The 19,479-nt window shown below is 38.5% G+C and overlaps 1 protein-coding gene across 3 annotated transcripts in view; it reads right to left on the bottom strand.

Moving 5' to 3' along the window:
- The window catches only part of NRF1 (nuclear respiratory factor 1), a 145,396-nt gene that overhangs the window by 69,386 nt on the left and 56,531 nt on the right, over positions 1 to 19,479 (bottom strand). For all 3 annotated transcript variants that reach the window (XM_047097458.1, XM_047097459.1, XM_047097460.1), the window contains exons 3-4: positions 17,747 to 17,861; positions 15,582 to 15,708 (exon numbers count right to left, since the gene is read on the bottom strand). In XM_047097458.1, coding sequence (XP_046953414.1) covers positions 15,582 to 15,708; positions 17,747 to 17,861 — 242 coding nt within the window. The remainder of the gene's footprint in view (positions 1 to 15,581; positions 15,709 to 17,746; positions 17,862 to 19,479) is intronic.

The raw sequence follows: 19,479 nt of genomic DNA, 5'->3' as shown, positions 1-19,479 counted from the left end.
TAGCTTAAGCCTTTATTACTTCATACCAATGTCACTGTCAACTAACTGGTTTTACAAAGTTAAAAACCACTTACAAACAAAATCAGCTGGTCTGTCTACCAATCTCTCTTCCCCCAATTCATCCTATTGACCAATGACATTTAAAATATCTGAGCCCAGGGTGCCTGGCTGGCTCAGTTAGTAGAGCATGTGACTCTTGATCTCAGGGTTGTGAGTTCAAACTTATGTTGGGTATAGAGATTCCTTTAAAAAAAAAAAAAAGTATTAAAAAAAAATCTCAGCCCCTTTGGGACTATATGAAAATAAGTAAGTTTCTGAAACACTGAATATGATTTACTGATCACTTACCAGGTGCCAAGCACTGCATATATTATCTCAATTAATCTTCACACAATTCTATAAGGAAAATTGTAGTATACCCATTGTTCAGCTAAGAAAAACAAGGCTTAATGAACTTAAGTAACTTCCCCAAATCATATAGCTAGTATAACAGTAATATAGGTATAAACCAAACTAATTTTTATCTAGCTCCAAAGCCTGTATGTTCAGCCACTTAGCTATCATTTCTTTTTTTCTCAAAACCATCTCTGCAGCTCCCTACTTCTCACAGGATGAAGGCCAAACTCTCAGTCCAGCATTTCAACCTTTCTAATCATTCCCTACTTTTCCACTGGGGCCACCAGATAACAGTTGTGCCTGCCCAGTTCTGTAGACTATGGGGACGGCACCCTCTTAGTTGGCCAGTTTCCTCACTAACTTTTGCATCTAGCAAGTTCTTTTCTACCTCTGGGTCTTTAATTCTGCTTCCTATCCAAACATTATCCATCTTTCAAGGCCCAACCCCATTTCCACTTCTTTTAAGAAAAATCCCCAAGTGTTCTACCCATAATTCTCTTACTCCTTTTTAAATTCCTACAAACTCAAATGGTCACTTAGATTGTTATATATACCGTATACAACTAGCGTGTGACATCACTGAGCACAGGGACTGGGTCTTTTATTTAACATATATTATGAAACAGTTGACATACTCAGACATGTGCAGAAGATATATTAACAAACATTCTCATAACTGCCAGAGATGGAAAGCATTTAAGGTGTTTACAAGAGCCATCAGAGTTCTGGGCACAGAATGTGCTTGTTGAGGATTTAGGAACTGGCTGCTACAAACATAGTATCAACAGGCCTTTCGTCTGGTTGAAAAAACAGTCCCCGACAAAATACCATAGTTCTGTATACCTGAAGCTTTTCTGGAGAAAAGACAAGTCTTCAGGAAGGTCCCATGGAAGATTAAAAAAATTTTTTTTTTATCTATGAGCTCCTCTAAAATGAAAAATATATTGCCATCTCAGGTAAACAAAAAGATGCCCTAGTGCAGAGCTGCCCTCAGACCTGTGATCCTGAAGCACACCTGGCGTGGAGCCAGGCCAGACTCTGGCCCATGAAGTTATGTTGGCTTCACCCTGTTCTCTCTCCAGCCCCAATGTTAGCCTCTTTCCTCCCCCGCCTCAGTCCAGATTCCTAATTTTCCCCTCGCCCCCGGATCCCTAGTTTTGGACCTTGAAACCTCAAAGGACTTGGATGGAATTCTTATCTTCTCCTACTTTGTACCTAACAGTGTTAGTTATTTGTTAAGTACGTAGATAAATGAAGATTTTTTACTTTACTATTTTTTTTTTTTACTTTACTATTTTTAAACATTTTAATTCCAGTAAACATACAGCGTTATACTAGTTTCAGGCGTACAATATAGTGATTCACCAATTCTATACATTACTCAGTGCTCATCATGGTAAGTGTACTCTTTTTTTTTTTTTTTTTTTTTTTTAAATTTTTTTTTTTTTTCAACGTTTATTTATTTTGGGGACAGAGAGAGACAGAGCATGAACGGGGGAGGGGCAGACAGAGAGGGAGACACAGAATCGGAAACAGGCTCCAGGCTCCGAGCCATCAGCCCAGAGCCTGACGCGGGGCTCGAACTCACAGACCGCGAGATCGTGACCTGGCTGAAGTCGGACGCTTAACCGACTGCGCCACCCAGGCGCCCCAATGTGTACTCTTAATCCCCTTACCTGCTTCACCCATCCACTCCACCCCCCTCTGGTAATCATCCGTTTGTTCTCTAAAGTTAAGCGTCTGCTTTTTGGTTTCTCTCTTTTTTTTCTTTGTTCATTTGTTTTGCTTCTTAAATTCCACATATGAGTGAAACTATAAGGTATTTTTACTTTACTATTTTTTAAATATGCTTCCACATTTCCTAACTCAAAGCTATTTTTAAAAACCTATACAAAAAAGTGAATGACTTAGAACAAGAAATCATGACCAACTCCAGGGCTCACCCATCTACTGGGAAAGAGGAATTAAAGACAGAAGAATGATTTCAAAGAAGCTGGTGACAACCCCAGAGCTACCTCTTGCCTCTGTGACTATGACTAATTTCTGTACCTGTAGAACTGGTTAGTCATATCCAGTGTGTCCCCATCTAACTGCTATGGATTATTTTTTTTAATGTTTATTTATTTTTGAAGGAAAGAGAGACAGTGTGGGCGGGGGGGGGGGGGTGGGCAGAGAGAGAGAGAGGGAGACACAGAATCTGAAGCAGGCTCCAGGCTCTGAGCTGTCAGCACAGAGCCTGACGCAGGGCTCGAACCCACAAACCATGAGACCATGACCTGAGCCGAAGTCGGATGCTCAACTGACTGAGCCACTCAGGCACCCCACTGCTATGGATTATTAACTCTGAGAAAAGACCTACATCTCCAGAGACTCTTGAAGTTCTTCTAAAAACGGATAGAAATTCTCTCTCTGTTCCTCAACAAAATATTTCTAGGCCTATTCCTACTACACCTATGAAAGTATGGGATATGGCAGTAAGCCAAGAGAATGCCCTCAGGGCACAGCAACTTAAAAAATCTACCATTTGCCAATGCTTCTCATGCCAGCTCTCTCTAAACATATATGGGGGATGATAATCAACTTTAATTAATTTCTACTGCTCCCCAGTGAGGTAGGTATTATCTTACACGAGGACACTGAGCAACATACAGGAAAAATCCATGTGCGGAACTATACAAAAAAAATCAAAGCTTAAAAACAGATTTCACAAATGTGGAGTTATAGTTATATATGCCCACTCTAGCTTAATACCAACCCATTGGCAAAACTGAATGAGCTTGTCTAAATGTTAATAATGCTATGTTTTACTATGGGAGCCACACCTTCACTTAGGAAGGATATCAAAAAGGGTCAAAACACTCAATGGAGCTGCTGTGGAGGTCTTTTAACTTGTTTTTTGTTTTAAAAAGCTGAGGCTTAAAAAGACAAAGGTTTTAAACTGCAGAGAACATTAGATCTGAAAGTCTAGATCCCAAGAGACGTAGAGAAGCCTTGAGCTTCTGGATAAGGAAATCTCGTTCTACATCATAGTCGAAGGCTCTTTCTGAGAGTTTAGCTGGTTTTATTTCACTATCCCACATTACAAGTATAGACATGGCATATGTGACTTCTGAACCCGGCAGCTCCCCCATCCGGCCAGCCATCAAACAAATATTTATTATTCATCTCCCGTATGTGAGGCACTGTGCTAAGGAAGGGCTGTGGACAAAATGGAAAGCAAAATCAGTCACAGTGTCCCATTATTGTGTATATTCCTGTTTAGTGGAGAGGACAAACAAAAAATAATCACAAAAATAAATGTACAATTACAAGCCAGGACAAGTACTATAAAGAAGGACACAAGCTAACTTCGTAGTTCTTTACTTCCCAAGGTCTCAACTGAGAGCCAATGTAGGATTCGAGCCTAGAAACCAAATCTGCATTGCTGAGTGCTGCCGAATGTTTAAGATGCTTTTTTTCATGCAACAAATATTACCGAGCAACTACTCGTGGCAGGGGGAACGTGCGGCACTGGGAGCACAATGGAGAACAAAGTAGATCCAGCCCCTCCTGTCTTGGGGCTCACAATCTAGCTGGGCACAGACAGTGACCAAATAATCACACAAATAAGAGCGCATCTGTAGTAAGTAGGCGGAGGTGCGGTGAGAGCCTTGGCTAGAATGAGGGGCTGTGACTTATGCAGGAGGTGAGAGAAGGCTTCGCAGAAGAAGTGTCGACTGAACTGAATTCTTAAGTACAAGTCAGAGTTATAAGGTGAGGAAGGAGGTCAGAAAGAGAGCAAACTGGAGTTAAGAGCATACACAAAAGCTCTGTGGAGGGATGACACAGTTTGTGCAAAGGAGTGAGCGGACACTCTTGTGGCTGGAGTGGAGAGAAGCTGGGGAGGGGGGAAGATATGGCTAGAGGTGGAGGAGAGTCACGCAAAGGCCTCCTGCGGAAAGGGAACTGGATGGACACCAGAGTTGGTAGCCAGGCTTATGGCAATGGAAAGAGAGAAAATTGGGCAAATTTGAGAGCTATTTAGGAAATGGAGAACAAGATAATGGGTATGGGGAAGAGAGGAGAGAGGGAGGTGTCAGAAATGGCTCTATGTTTCTGCCTTGCATAACTGGATGAGGGACAGACAGACACTGAAATAGACATAAGAATTTTTTTTTGGTGGAGAAGATTTAAGTTTATAGTTTTGCTCAAGTTGAAGTGCTATTAAGATATCTAGGAGGAGATTTTTCTCTTTCCTGTTCTATTTCAGTGACAATCTTTTGGGAAGTATTTTTGATAATGTCTGTTTTCTGTTATTTGTATCTTTAATGTATATAGAAATAACTTTTCTTTCTTTTTTAAAAACTGCATACAAACATATGGGCATATAGATGGGCATTTTAAATTTTTAAAAATGTTTTTGTTTATTTTTGAGACAAAGAGAGACAGAGCATGAGCAGGGGAGGGGCAGAGACAGAGGGAGACACAGAATCCAAAGCAGACTCCAGGCTCTGAGCTGTCAGCACAGAGCCTGACGCGGGGCTCGAACTCACAGACCGTGAGATCATGACCTGAGCTGAAGTCGGACACTTAACCGACTGAGCCACCCAGGCGTCCCTTTAAGATTTTGTTTTTAAGTAATCTCTACATGCAACGTGGGACTTGAACCCACAACCCTGAGATGAAGAGTCACATGCTCTACCTACTGAGCCAGCCAGGTGCCCCCAAAATTTCACTTCTATGTCCTACTATCTTTCACCCCATCACTCACTCACCCTCAAGGTGCCCTGTTGGCCTCCCCTCTTGTTTCTGTGGGTATGACCAAGAAGAGGGAAAGGAGGAGTGACTTCTGCTGTTCATTACCACCACCAGAAAAATGTGCTTTAAACTGTCTCCTTTCCTCCCCAGAAAGAAGCAGGTAGTAGCTACAGTGGGTATTTGCTTTATAACAACCATCCTGACCTTTCTTTCACAGGACTGTGGAGAACTGAAAGGTAGCTCTGTTCCCTTTTAGAAGAGGCAAGGACTAAGGAAATGAGATTAAATTTGAAACCCCATATTTAATGCCCTAGACAAACCTATGGAAGATGTAATACGCCATCACCTTGAACCCAAATCCCAACAGTGGCTCTATTACACAGAAGGTGGGGAATCTTAGGCAAATCACTTAGCCTCTCTGGTCTAGTATTCTCTTGCAAAATGAAAATAGTAATATCCCTACACCTCCAGGTTATTGCCAGAATTACTGAGACTATGTATACTTCAAAGTTTTTTTAATAGTTTTTATAAAAAATGATACAAATGTTAGTAACTTACTAACCATATATTTGCTATACTATACAAATGCAGAGGTTCGATAAACATGTATAAAATGCAGATTTAATTTTAAAGTAGGACCAGACTCTTTGTATGGTTCCATAACGTGCTTTGTTCATTTAATACAATATCACCATTTGAAAATGTTAAGAAAAAGATCTATGTCATGATATTTAATGGCAGGATAGCAGTCCTATCTCTGGATGGGCCATCAATTTAATCCCTTATCTTTAAACATTTAGGTTATTCTCAAATTTTAAAAAAATACTATAAAGAGTACAGTGACTAATGTACATACATCTTTGCCCACTTAACCAATTATTTCCTTAAGATAAAATTTCAGAAGGAAGCTGGGTTAAAAAGTGTACATTTGGGCACTTTTTATACCAGTTGCCAATCTGCCCTGTAGAAAATTACACTGTCTGAGATACCAACATTGCAAGATGTACATCTTTTTCACGTTTGCCATTCCCAAGCCATGTAAAATGGCTTTCTGTTTTAATTCCCATTTCTTTGAAAATTTTGGGCTTGTTAGACATTTGTATTTCCTCCTTCTGTTTATGTCTTTTTCTTTTTTGTCTTTGGGTGTTTGAAAATAGAATTTTAAATGAAAAATTTAAATATCCAGGAAGATGTAAAGAACAGTAAATAAGTGCTTCTACCCTCACCACACAGATTCAATAATTGTCAATATTTTGGCATAATTACTTTATCTTCCATCTGTACATATATATACACATGCAATGTTTCTGGGGCTAACCACTTAAAGTATATTTTAAACACTTCTAAATACTTTAGCATGCATCCTGGAAATATCAGGGCATTTTCATACATAACTATAATACAATGATCACATCCTACAGAAATAACAGAATTCCTTAATATCACCTAATAGCTAATCCATATTCAAACCTATCTTTGGGTCTTTGTTATTCATCTGTTCATATTTTTGTTGACTTTTGAGAGTTCTTTATATATGAAGAATATTAATCATTAGTTCACTACTTACTGTATGATCTTGAACAAATTACTTAAGCTCTCAAACCCTCAAATTGCTACATCTGTAAAGCACAAATAACAACAGATATATCTATCTATCTATATCTATCTATCTATCTATCTATAAAATAGGGTTATTGTGATGATTAAGTAAAAATCATAAAGTACTCAGCAGAAAACAGGCATGTTAAAAATACTCAATAAATTATAATTGCTGTTATTAATCTGAAAACATTTTTTCCAGTTTGTTGTGAGCCATTTAATTTTATTTACAGTGCTTTGCTATACACCCCAATTGTAGGCAAGGAGGTAATATGGGCAGAACGCAGAAAAATATTTACAAAACATTTTAACATCAACTATTAAAGGCCTTGTAAAGTTTCCAATCTCCCCCTTTTATTTTTTTTTTTAACATTTATTTATTTCTTTGAGACAGAGAGAGACAGAGCATGAATGGGGGAGGGTCAGAGAGAGAGGGAGACACAGAATCCAAAGCAGGCTCCAGGCTCCGAGCTGTCAGCACAGAGCCTGACGCGGGGCTCGAACTCACAGACCGTGAGATCGTGACCTGAGCCGAAGTTGGACGCTCAACCGACTGAGCTACCCAGGCGCCCCTCCAATCCCCTTTTAACAAACTCATAAAATAACAGACAATCTTGAATCTGAAATCCATATTCCAAAACTGAACAGCCCTACTGAATTTTAATTTTCCTAGAGTTCTCAGCAGCTTCCAGCTAGAAAAGCAAAAAGGAAGATTAAGGATGGCTTCAGGCAGGACAAAATGCAAATATCAGTTTTAAAATTATTAAATGAGAGTATACATACAAAGTGCTTATAACATACCTACAGTATAGTTATACCTACAGTATATATGCCACAGTAAGCACTCAATAAATGTTAGACATTATTACAGAATCTAAATCATTTCCTTAACTTTTATTAACAAGAGATTATGTGTAATACATTGCATACTGATTATGGTAAACAATGGCTCTAATTATTTAATACCACTTTCTATACCAGTGTATAGTAAGATTAAGGAATATCCTGCACCTTGCAAGTCAACAGAGGTCACCCAAAATAATCGGAGCATAGTGTTTCCTTTGAGGGATAGAGTTTAATTACTTTTTCAATTTTGTACATATTTATTGTTCTACTGAGGTTTAGGTATATTTTAGTGATTTTACTTTTTACTAACTTACCCACTTAGTTGAGATTTTTAATTTAGAAGAACAGAATTAATGCACAGAATTTCCTTACAATTTTCAATCTATTCGTATCTGCAGTTAAAACTCTTATCTAATTTCTAAGTCTATATATTTGCTTTCTTCTCCCTTTTCCTCAACTAGCATGCTAGAAATTTTTCTATTTCATTGGATTTTTCATAGTATCATTTCTGGAATGTAACAATTCTACTTTTTCTGCTCACAGACTCGTTCATTTCTTCCACATGTTTATTCTATTTTTTTCTTAGACTCATGTTAATATTCCCTTTCCAGCTTCTCGAATTCAATAGTTTCTTTTCCATCTTTCTTGCGTATATAAAAAAATTAAGGCAGTGAATATTCCTTTGAGTACCAGTTCGAATCATATTTTTTAAGTTTTGCTTTACATTTTTTAAAGTTTATTTATTTTTGAGAGAGAGACTCCCAAGCAGGCTCCACACTGTTAGCACAGACAACTCGGGGCCCAATTCAACAAAATGTGGGATCATGACCTGAGCTGAAATCAAGAGGTGGACGCTTAACCCAATGAGCCACCCAGGTGCCACACCTCCCTAACCATTTTTTAAAAGTTTAAGAAGTATGCATGTATGTATGTATCAGCATTTTAAAATTTCCATGTAGCTAAAAAATTTTTCCTGTCCATCTTTTGATTTTAAGTTCAAAATTTCCTGTAATTTGGTCAAAAATATGGCCTATATAATTCCACTACTGGGTATTTACCCAAAGAAAATGAAAACACTAATTTGAAAAGATATACGTGCCCTATAATGTTTATTGCAGCATTATTTACAATAGCCAAGATACAGAAGCAACCCAAGTGTCCATCCATAGATAGATGGATAAAAAAGAGGTGGTATATATACATAATGCAATATTTCTCAGCCATAAAAAAAGAATGAAATCTTACCATTTGCAACATGGATGTATGTAAAAGGTAAAATGCTAAGTGAAGTAAGTCAGAGAGAAAGACAAATACCACATGATTTCATTCACATGTGGAATTTAAGAACAAAACAAACGAAAAACACCAACAAACAAAAAAACAGACTCTTAAATACAGAGAACAAACTGTTGGCTGCCAGGGGTGAGGGATGAATAAAATAGATAAAAGGTATTCAAGAGTACACTTAGCTTGAGCACTGAGCAATTTTCAGAATCACTGAACCACTGAATTGTGTACCCAAAACTAATATAACACTGTATGTTAATTATACTTCAGTTTTAAAAAAAGAGAGATTTGTAGTTCTGGATGAAAAACAAAATTAAAGTAGTTCCTTGAATAAAAAAACATATGGCTTGTATAGTTTCTGCATTTTGTAATTTATTAAGATTTTTGTTGGGGCCTAATATATGGTCAATTCTTATAATTCATTCATGTTATTTTTCAAATATGGCATGTTATTTCCTTGTGTAGTAATAATACTAGCATACATATCTTCTTTTTTGAAATGTTTTTTGAATGTTTATTTGTGAGAGAGAGAGAGAGACAGAGCATGAGCGGGGGAGGGGCAGAGAGAGAGGGAGACAGAATCTGAAGCAGGCTCCAGGCTCTGAGCTGTCAGCACAGAGCCCAACGCGGGGCTTAAACTCACGAGCTGTGAGATCATGACCTGAGCCGAAGTCGGACACTCAACCGACTGAGCCACCCAGGCTCCCCTAGCATACATATCTTCTATATTAACCTTGTTTATTCTTTTATTCAGATTTCTATATTCTTATTTACAGTTTTCTTCCTTAACCTGACCAAGATTATTAAGGCCTCCTGCCACTGTCATTTTTAAAAATTTTTCTTGTATTTGTAATTTTTTGATCTGCACACTTTGCTTTAATGGTAGTTGAGGCATAAAAAGTTCAGTGTAAATTTATACTGTTTATCAATACCAAATTACCTCTGGTTCTCAGTTAATATTGTCTCGAGAATTTGGCTTTGTCTGATATTAATGCTGTAATCCATGATTTATTTTTGTAGGCATTTGTCTGACATGTCTTTGCCTATTATTTTACTTTTAACATTTTTAACAGCTTTATTGAGACTATAACTCATACACCTTATCTACTAGTTTCGTATGACTGACACAGGTATCGCTAACTTAGTGGCTTAAAACAACAGGAATTCATTTTCTTAGTTTTTCACTGGGCTAAAGTCAAGGTTATTGGCAAGCCTGGTCCCTTTGGAGGATCTAGGGGGAGTCCATTTCCTTGTCTTGTCTAGCTGCTCCTAGCCTGTATTCTTTGGCCCCTGACCCCTTCTCTTGCATCCAACCTTTTACTCCTACCAACACATCTTCTATTTCCTTATCAATCTCCCTTTGTCTCCCTCTTATAAAGACAGTGTGGTTAGGCTTAGGGCCTACCTGGATAATCTAGGGCAATCTCCCCCATCTCAAAATTGTTAACCTAATCACATCACAAAGTTTTTTTTGCCACACAAGGTAACACACCAAAGTTCCAGGGATTCAGACCTGGATATCCTTGGGGGTCACTATTCAGCCTATCAGACCATACAATTCACCATTTAAAGTGTACAATTCAACCTTTTTAAGTATATATGTAGGGTTGTGCAAGCATCATCATAATCTAATTTTAGAACACTTTGATTCCCTTTAAAATAAACTCCGTACTCAATGGCTGTCACTTTCCATTTCTCCCTCCCATCTCTCCAACCTGGCAACGACTAATCAATCTACTTCCCGTCTCTACAGATTTGCCTGTTCTGGACACTGCATATACATGGAATCATACAACATGTGGTCTTTTGTGACTGGGCTCTTTTACTTGGTGCAATGTTTTCAAGGTTCATCCATGCTGTAGTTTTTATCAGTATTTCATTCCCTCTTACTGCTGAGTAATAGTCCATATATAGATAATAACACATTTTATTTATCCGTTCATTAGCTGATGAACATTTGGGTTGTTCCCACTTTGTGGCTATTATGAATAATGCTGTTAAAAATATCATGTGTAAGTTTTATGTATAAGTCTTGCTGCTATGGACACTGTGTGCATAAGATTTGTTTTCAGTTCTCTTGGGTAAACCTAGGAGCAGAATTGCCAGGTCATGTGGTAACTCTACTTTTAATATTTTAAGAAACTGCCAAACTGCTTTCTGAAGCATCTGTTATCATTTTATGTTCCCAGTAGCAATGTATGGAGGGTTCCAATTTCTGCATATTCTCAACAACACTTACTGGTGTCCATCTTTTTGATTAGAATAATCCTGTCTAATTCTGGTTTTGGTTTTCATTTCCCTAATGACTATTCATCATTAGTGCTCATATACTTGCTGGCCACTTCTCTATATATATTTGGAGAAATAGGTAATCAGATTTGTTGCCATTTTTAAAAAACTTTTAGTGTAGTTGAAAACAATTTACATGAGTTTCAGCTATTACAACATAGTGATTTGACAACTCTATGCATTATGCTATGCTCATAAGTGTAGCTATTGTCACCATACAACGCTATTATAATACCACTGAGTATATAGCCTATACTGTACCTTTCATCCCCAGGACTTATTCATTCCATAATTAGAAACTTGTACCTCCCGCTCCCCTCTACCCATCTGCCCCCCTTTACCTGCCTGCCCATCCCCACCACTCCCCTCTGGCAATCACCAATTTGTTCTCTATTTATGAGTCTGTTTCTGATTGGTTTGGTTTGTTTTTTAGATTCCACATATAACCGAAATCATATGATACTTGTCTTTCTCTGTCTGACTCATTTCACTTAGCGTAATACCCTCTAGAGTACATATTTGTTGTCACAAATGGCAAGATTTCATTCTTTTCTATGGCTGAGTAATATTCCATTGTAGACATATACTACCTCTTCTTTATCCATTCATCAATGGATGGACACTTAGGTTGCTCCCACATCTTGGCAACTGTAAATAATGCTGCAGTAAACATAGGGGTGCATATATCTTTTTGAATTAGTGTTTTTATGTTCTTCTGTAAATACCCAGTAGTAGAATTACTGGATTGTATGGTATTTCTTTTTCTCTTTTTTTAAGTTTATTTATTTTGACAGAGAGAGCGAGCGTTTTGGGGGCAGAGAGAGACAGATAGAGAGAGAAAGAATCCCAGCAGGCTCCATACTGCCGGCACAGAGCCCAATGGTGGGGCTCAAACCCACAAACAGCAAGTTCATGGCCTGAGCTGAAACCAAGAGTCCGACAGTTAACGGAGTGAGCCACCCAGGTGCCCCTGGTTATTTCTTCTCAAAAAAAAAAAAAAAAAAAAAGAAAGAAAAAATTTAAGTTTTATTTATTTTTGAGAGAGACAGAGAGAGAGAGAATAAGTGGGGGACAGGCAGAGAGAGAGAGGGAGAGAATCCCAAGCAGGCTCCACACTGCCAGGGCAGAGCTCGAACCCATGAACCACGAGATCATGAACTGAGTCAAAGTTGGACACTCAATTGACTGAGCCATCCAGGTGCCCCTCTATTTTTAATTTTTTAAGAAACCTCCATACTGCTTTCCACAGTGGCTGCCCCAAAGTATATTTCTACCAACAGTGCACAAGTGGTGTTTCCTCTACATCCCCACCAACACTTGTTACTTCTTGTTGTTTTGGTACTGGCCATTCTGACAGGTGTGATGTGACATCTCACTGCGGTTTTGATTTGCATTTCCCTGATGATGAATGAGGTTGAGCATCTTCTAATATATCTGTTGGCTACCTGTAGGTATTCTTTGGAAAAATGTCTACTCAGGTCCTCTGCCCCTTTTTTAATTGGATTGTTTGGTTTTTTTGGTGTTGAGCCATGTAACTTCTTAATGTATTTTGGATATTAACTCCTTAACAGATATATCATTTACAAGTATCCTCTCACATCGGGGCACCTGGGTGGCTCAGTCAGTTGGACATCTGACTTTGGCTCAGGTCATGATCTTGTCATTTGTGAGTTTGAACCTTGCACTGGGCTCTGTGCTGGCAGCTCAGAGCCTGGAGCCTGCTTAGGATTCTGTGTTTCCCTCTCTCTCTCTGCCCCTCCTCTGCTCATGCTCTGTCTCTCTCTCTCAAAAATAAAATACGTTTAGAGCAACGTCTTAAAAAAAAACAAGTATCCTCTCACATTCAGCAGATGGCGTTTTCATTATGTTGATGGCTTCCTTTGTTGTACAAAAAGCTTATTTTGGTGTAGTCCTAATAATTTATTTTTGCTCATTTGCCTTGCCTGAGGAGACACATCCATAAATATCTTGATGAGGCCAACGTACAAGAAATTACTGCCCATGTTTTCTTCTAAGAGTTTTATAGTTTTTGGTCTCACATTAGGTTTTTAATCCATTTTCAGTTTATTTTTCTTTATATATTCTGGATTCAAGTTATTTGTCAGATACATAATTTGCAAATATTTTCTCCCATTCTGTGGATTGTCTTTTCACTTTCTTAATGGTATCATTTACAGCCACTCTGGACATTTGTGGTCAATGTAAGTATGTCATATAAATTAAATACAGTTGGGTTTTGGTTTAGATTATTGTTGTTCCATCTGAAAGAAAATCTTTGTCTTTCTCCACGTTTTTTTATTTATTTTTGGGACAGAGAGAGACAGAGCATGAACGGGGGAGGGGCAGAGAGAGAGGGAGACACAGAATCGGAAACAGGCTCCAGGCTCTGAGCCATCAGCCCAGAGCCCGACGCGGGGCTCGAACTCACGGACCGCGAGATCGTGACCTGGCTGAAGTCGGACGCTTAACCGACTGCGCCACCCAGGCGCCCCAATCTTTGTCTTTCTCAAAGGAGTTAATCTATTTATATTTATGATTTATGACAAAATTAATTGATCTCACTCAAATTACTTTGTTCTATATATTGTGTTTTTTTAATTCCTTTTACATGGACTTTTTTTTTTCTCTTTAGTGTTCTGAAGACATATGTTGCTTCTATTTCTACTAGTATTTATTCTTTAGCTTGTATTTATCAAATGTCAGTCAGTGAAAAAATAGCTACTGCTTTTTATCTCAGTCTAGTTTATCATACAATAGTTTGCTTCTGTTTCATAGAGTCTATACCTTTTTGTACTCTATGGAAGACTCCAACAATTTCCCAAAAACTTCTTTTTGATTTTTTTTTTAAAGATTTTAAGTAATCTCTACACCCAACATGGGGCTCAACTTACAATCCTGAGGTCAAGAGTCATGCACGCTCAACTTACTGAGCCAGCCAGGCACCCCTCTTTTCAGTGAGTAATTTTCAGAGGTATTTTTCTGAGTCTTCTAGATGAGTCTTTTTCATAGGTCACATTACTATTAGTAGTAGTAAAATTATTTTAAATTTTTAACACCGAAGAAAAGAAGACATGCCCAGATTTCATGTTTGTGAACATCATGACACTAATGAGTGCTTCTCAGGTGCCATTTTGAGGTAGAAGCCTTCCACCATACTCTTCTAAGGAAAGGTCCTAATATGCATCCCATTCTAGGGCCTCAGGAATTTTTGGCAAAACACAAACATGTTGGAAAGGAACCACGACATTTGTATGTGAAAGAAAAACCAATAAACAAAATTTCACTAATCAGTCATAAATTCCTAAAATATCTATATTTTATATGGGAAAAATCTAATGAATGTCTCTTTAGCTAATAAATGTTATCCTAATAGGGGCGCCTGGGTGGCGCAGTTGGTTAAGCGTCCAACTTCAGCCAGGTCACGATCTCGCGTTCTGTGAGTTCGAGCCCCGCGTCAGGCTCTGGGCTGATGGCTCAGAGCCTGGAGCCTGTTTCCGATTCTGTGTCTCCCTCTCTCTCTGCCCCTCCCCCGTTCATGCTCTGTCTCTCTCTGTCCCAAAAATAAATAAACGTTGAAAAAAAAAATTAAAAAAAAAAAAAAGTTATCCTAATAAAAACAAAATATAATTTAAATCTGGACAGACCATTATTCTAAGTTATTTTGGCCAGAGAAAAAGCAGTTCACGTAGCATAAGTATGAAAGGGTAAAATACTATCTTTCTCAACTTAGCTATGGATAGTTAGGCAATCAAAATATTCAACTCTATTTCTAAACTGAAGCAGAGTGTTAAATCGATTTCTTTGAAGAAATGCAAGAGATTTAAATAGGCAACTCAAATACGGACAACCAGTAAAATGCTTCCTGAGGTTTGTCTCATGAAATTTGTATTGTGGAATTATTTCCCACTTTGTTTCTGACATAAATCAGTAACTTTCTTACAAAACCTGCGTGGGTTTCTTACCAAACATAATACCACTTTCCCCCCTTGCGTCTGATAGATAGCAACGTATCTATCAGATAGGATATCTAATAGGGTAGAATATGTGGTTATAATAAGTAGAAACAGAAATAAAGGCTCCTGGCTGATTCAGCTGGTGGAATATGTGACTCTTAATCTTGAGGTTGTGAGTTCAAGCCCTGTGTTGGGTATAGAGATTACTTTAAAAGAAAAAAATTAAAAAAAAAAGAAAGAGAAAGAAAGAAAGAAAGAAAGAAAGAAAGAAAGAAAGAAAGAAAGAAAGAAAGAAACAGAAATAATCTTTTTTATTTTGATCTACATAAAGTAGCTTGAAAATGGGTCCCACTCCCACCCCTGGATGAGGGGAGGATAGGAGTAATAGCTATTGTACTAGACAGAGGATCAAAAGAATGAACAACAACCCACAGAAAGCAAAGAGTATCCGAGAACACAGCTGAGTCTTCTTACCACATTCTCCAAAGGTGCTGCACCAAACACTTTAAAGACAGGGTTGGGTTTGGAGGGTGAGATACAGAGGACAATAGCTTGCTGTCCCACTCGAGTAGTATACTCATCCAACGTGGCTCGAAGTTTCCTGAATCAGAGAATGAAAAAAGAATAAAAACAGTTAAAGGAAATTATGGTGACATAGAAATTATGGTGACACAGAAACAAAACTTACTTTGACAATGTATTCTGATTAGATACAGGTGTTTTGTTTTGTTTTTATGTGAAATGTGAAAAGGGGAGCGTGAGGTTGGATAGCTCATTCATTTAAAATATGTGCATTCCTCTGTCCTAAAGACCAATGACTAGCCCACTGATATACGGGTCGCCACAAGTTTGCTTCAGGATACAGACGTGACACAATATTGAACATGGAGAATATAATTCTTCCGGAACCACCAAAGGGGTTTCCTCTTACTGCTACTTATAATAATAAAGATTACTGCTGAGAGGTATTCTTGTAGACTTTATCATATCATCTCCACGCTTAATGAAACTCACAAACTGCGAGACGTAAGCCAAAGTCAGTCACTTAACCAACTGAGCCACCCAGGAGCCCCGCTCTATTAGTTTTAAGACACTATAATTTCTGTCCTGGATTACTAAAATAACCTCCTAATTACTCACCCTGCTTCCTTTCTTATACACCCAAATTCTATTCTCAACATGGCAGCCCAAGGGATCCTTTTAAAATATACATTAGGGGGTGTCTGGGTGACTCAGTTAAGTGTCCTACTCTTGATTTTGGCTCAGGTCATGATCTCACAGTTTATGAGATCGACCTCCCTGTCAGGCTCTGCGCTGACAGCTCGGAGCCTGCTTGGGATTCTCTCTCTCTTCCTGCACCCCTCTGCCACTCCCCCTCCCCATACTCTCTTTCCCCCTTTCCTTCTGCCCTTCCCCACTAGCACTCTCTCTCTCTCTCTCAAAATAAATAAATAAATATTAAAAAAAAAATATATATATATATAAATCAGACCATATCACTGCTTTGGTCAAAAGCCTTCACTGACTTCTTGGGGCACCTGGGTGGCTCAGTCAGTTAGGCATCTGACTTGATTTTGCCTCAGGCCATGATCTCAGTTTGTGAGTTCGAGCCCCACACTGGGCTCCGTATTGACAGTATGGAGCTTGCTTAGAATTCTCTCTCTTTCCCTCTCTTTCTCTATTTCTCAAAATAAAGAAATAAACTTAAAAAAAAAAAAAAAGCTTTCATTGACTGCCCATCTCACTCAGAACAAGAGTCAAAGCCCTTATACTGGACCAAAGACCCCATGACATGGCTCTCTACTACTTTTTTTTTTTTTTTAAGAGACATAGAGTGAGGGTGAGTGGGGGAGGCAGGGGGAAAGAAAATCTTAAGCAGACTCCAAACCCAGCACGGGAGCCAATACAGAGCTCGATCTCACGACCCTGAGATCATGACCTGAGCTGAAATCAAGTGTCAGACACTCAACCAACTGAGCCACCCAGGCGCCCTTTATCATATATACTACTACTCTGACTCAGTCTCCTCTCATTCTCTCCCTGACTGTTCCCCAAACATGACAAGCATGTTCCATCCTACTTCAGAAACTTTGTTCTTGCTATTCCCTCTGTCTGAAAAGCTCTCTTCCTAGATGTCAACAATGCCCTTGCACTTACTTCAGATCTCTGTTCAAAGTTTGCCTGTCAAAGAAGACTTCCCAGACTACCCCTGTAAAATAAACTACTCTATATCCCCAAGCCCCAACCTTTCTATTTTCCTTACTCCACTTTATTTTTTCCCAAAGTACCTACCTTCATTTGACATTTTTCTTTTTCCCCCCACTAGAATAAGAGCTCTTTAAGGGAATTTGTTGTATTCACTGTTCTATTCCTAGAACCGTGTCTAGGAAGGCCTAGAACAATGTCTGGCACAGAGCCGGCATAAAAATTTTCTCTGAATGAACTGAAGTGATATTATACATCTGTTCATCATTTCTAGTTTCATTTATTTAATTCCATAGGAGTACTCTGAAGTCTAACTCTGCCATCAAGGGATCTAACTCGGTATCCTCAATGCACCAAATAACATATGTTCTAACTGTCATCCGCACCATGAAGCGTTTGAGGAACAGCAACGATATGGATAAGGGAGCCCTCACCGAAGCAAACGTGTTTGCTGTCTCTTCCGGATAGATGGATTAGACTCAAACACATGAGGCCGTTTCCGTTTCTTTCCTGTTGCCACAGCAGCAGCAGCAGCCATTCCCACGGGACCTGAAATAACAACGTATGCACGACATCAGGCAAAGCCTGTGAACTGTACAAGACAGAAAACAGAGGTACAAAAAAGGCAGCACTTATCTCCTAGTATCTTCTCAATACAGAATGTTCCTGATATGATCAACATACTTCATTATTGTGCAACATGAGTCATATTTTCATTTACCAATAAAACTTACAATGAATCTAGAAAAGTGATGGATTTAAACACCTCCCGACCATACACCAGCTAAATTTTACATCATGTTTTGGTTGCCAGCATGCCCATACTGTTGAGGCAATATTCTCAGAGGTGCCAGATGAAACTGCAGCATTGAGAGGAAGAGCTTGCCAAAAGAAAACAAAATCACAGATTTCAAATCTCACTTCCATCCCTGTGCCCCTCTTTCCATTACCCCAAGTTAAAGAAGTCAGGGACAATCATTCATACTTGGATCTCAAACAGTAACAACACCTGTAAGAGGAGTATCTGGAAGAATATTATCTTAATTGGATATTCTTTCCTTACATATCTGAGAAATGTGCCTAAAATGGAGTTGTTGATCACAAAAAACCTGACGCCGGCAGGAAAGAGATGAAAACCATGCCACTCTTAAGGAAAACATGTTAATAAAAGTTGGTCTGGCTTGCCCTGAGATTAAAATGAAGCGTAGGCCCTAAGGAATTATTGGAGTCTCTGATCCATGGGACCTCAATATATCAAGGACATTCCTTTTTTTTTTCTTTTTTTTAAGCAGATGATCCACTTTTATCTTTTTTTGTAAACCCTATAAAAAGCTAAAATGAAAATTATATTTACTCACATTTATACTGGCATATGTGTTATATATGTTCTAAGTGGCTCAATTAAAATAAGCCTCCCTGGGGGTGCCTGGGTGGCTGTTAGTTAAGCATCTGACTTCAGCTCAGGTCATGATCTCACGGTTCATGAGCCTGAGCACTGCGTCAGGCTCTGTGCGACAGCTCAGAGCCTGGAGCCTGCTTCAGATTCTGTGTCTCCCTCTCTCTCTGCCCCTCCCCTCCTCACATTCTGTCTGTCTGTCCTTCTCTCAAAAATAAACATTAAAAAATATTTAAATAAGCCTCCCTGAAAATCTAGACAAATCTCTCTACATGTTATTTAGTAGTAGAATCAGTCTGACTTAAATAAATTCCTCTAAAGAGCCCCAGAGCAAGTCAAAAAATAAATTCATCCTTTTTACCTTCTTTTCCAACATAAACAGCTGATAGATGAAAAAAATCTTACTGATGCATTTATCCAGCATTTTATTTTTTTTAATTGTGATACAAACACTGAACATGAGACCTACCATATTAACTTTTTAAAAATTTTATCTTCATTTATTCCTTCTCTGATGCTCTTCCTTTTTTTAATTTTATTTTTTTAATCTACCATATTAAAATTTTAAGTGTATAAGATAGGCACTATTTTGTACGCCAGATTTCTAGAATGTATTCATCCTGCATAATTGAAACTTTACACCTGTTGAGGAACAACTCTTCATTTCCACACCCCCGTCCCTGGCAACTACCATTGTACCCCTGTTCCTGCGAGTTTGACTAATACCTCATATAAGTGAAATCATGCAGGATCTGTTCTTCTGTAACTGGC

Source organism: Lynx rufus, unplaced genomic scaffold, assembly GCF_022079265.1.
Source record: "Lynx rufus isolate CCGP_SWC_20201006 ecotype Redwood Valley unplaced genomic scaffold, mLynRuf1.p SCAF_4, whole genome shotgun sequence".
NCBI lineage: Eukaryota > Metazoa > Chordata > Mammalia > Carnivora > Felidae > Lynx > Lynx rufus.
Note: the sequence above shows the minus strand (reverse complement) of the source record. Positions and strands in the feature narration are given on the sequence as shown.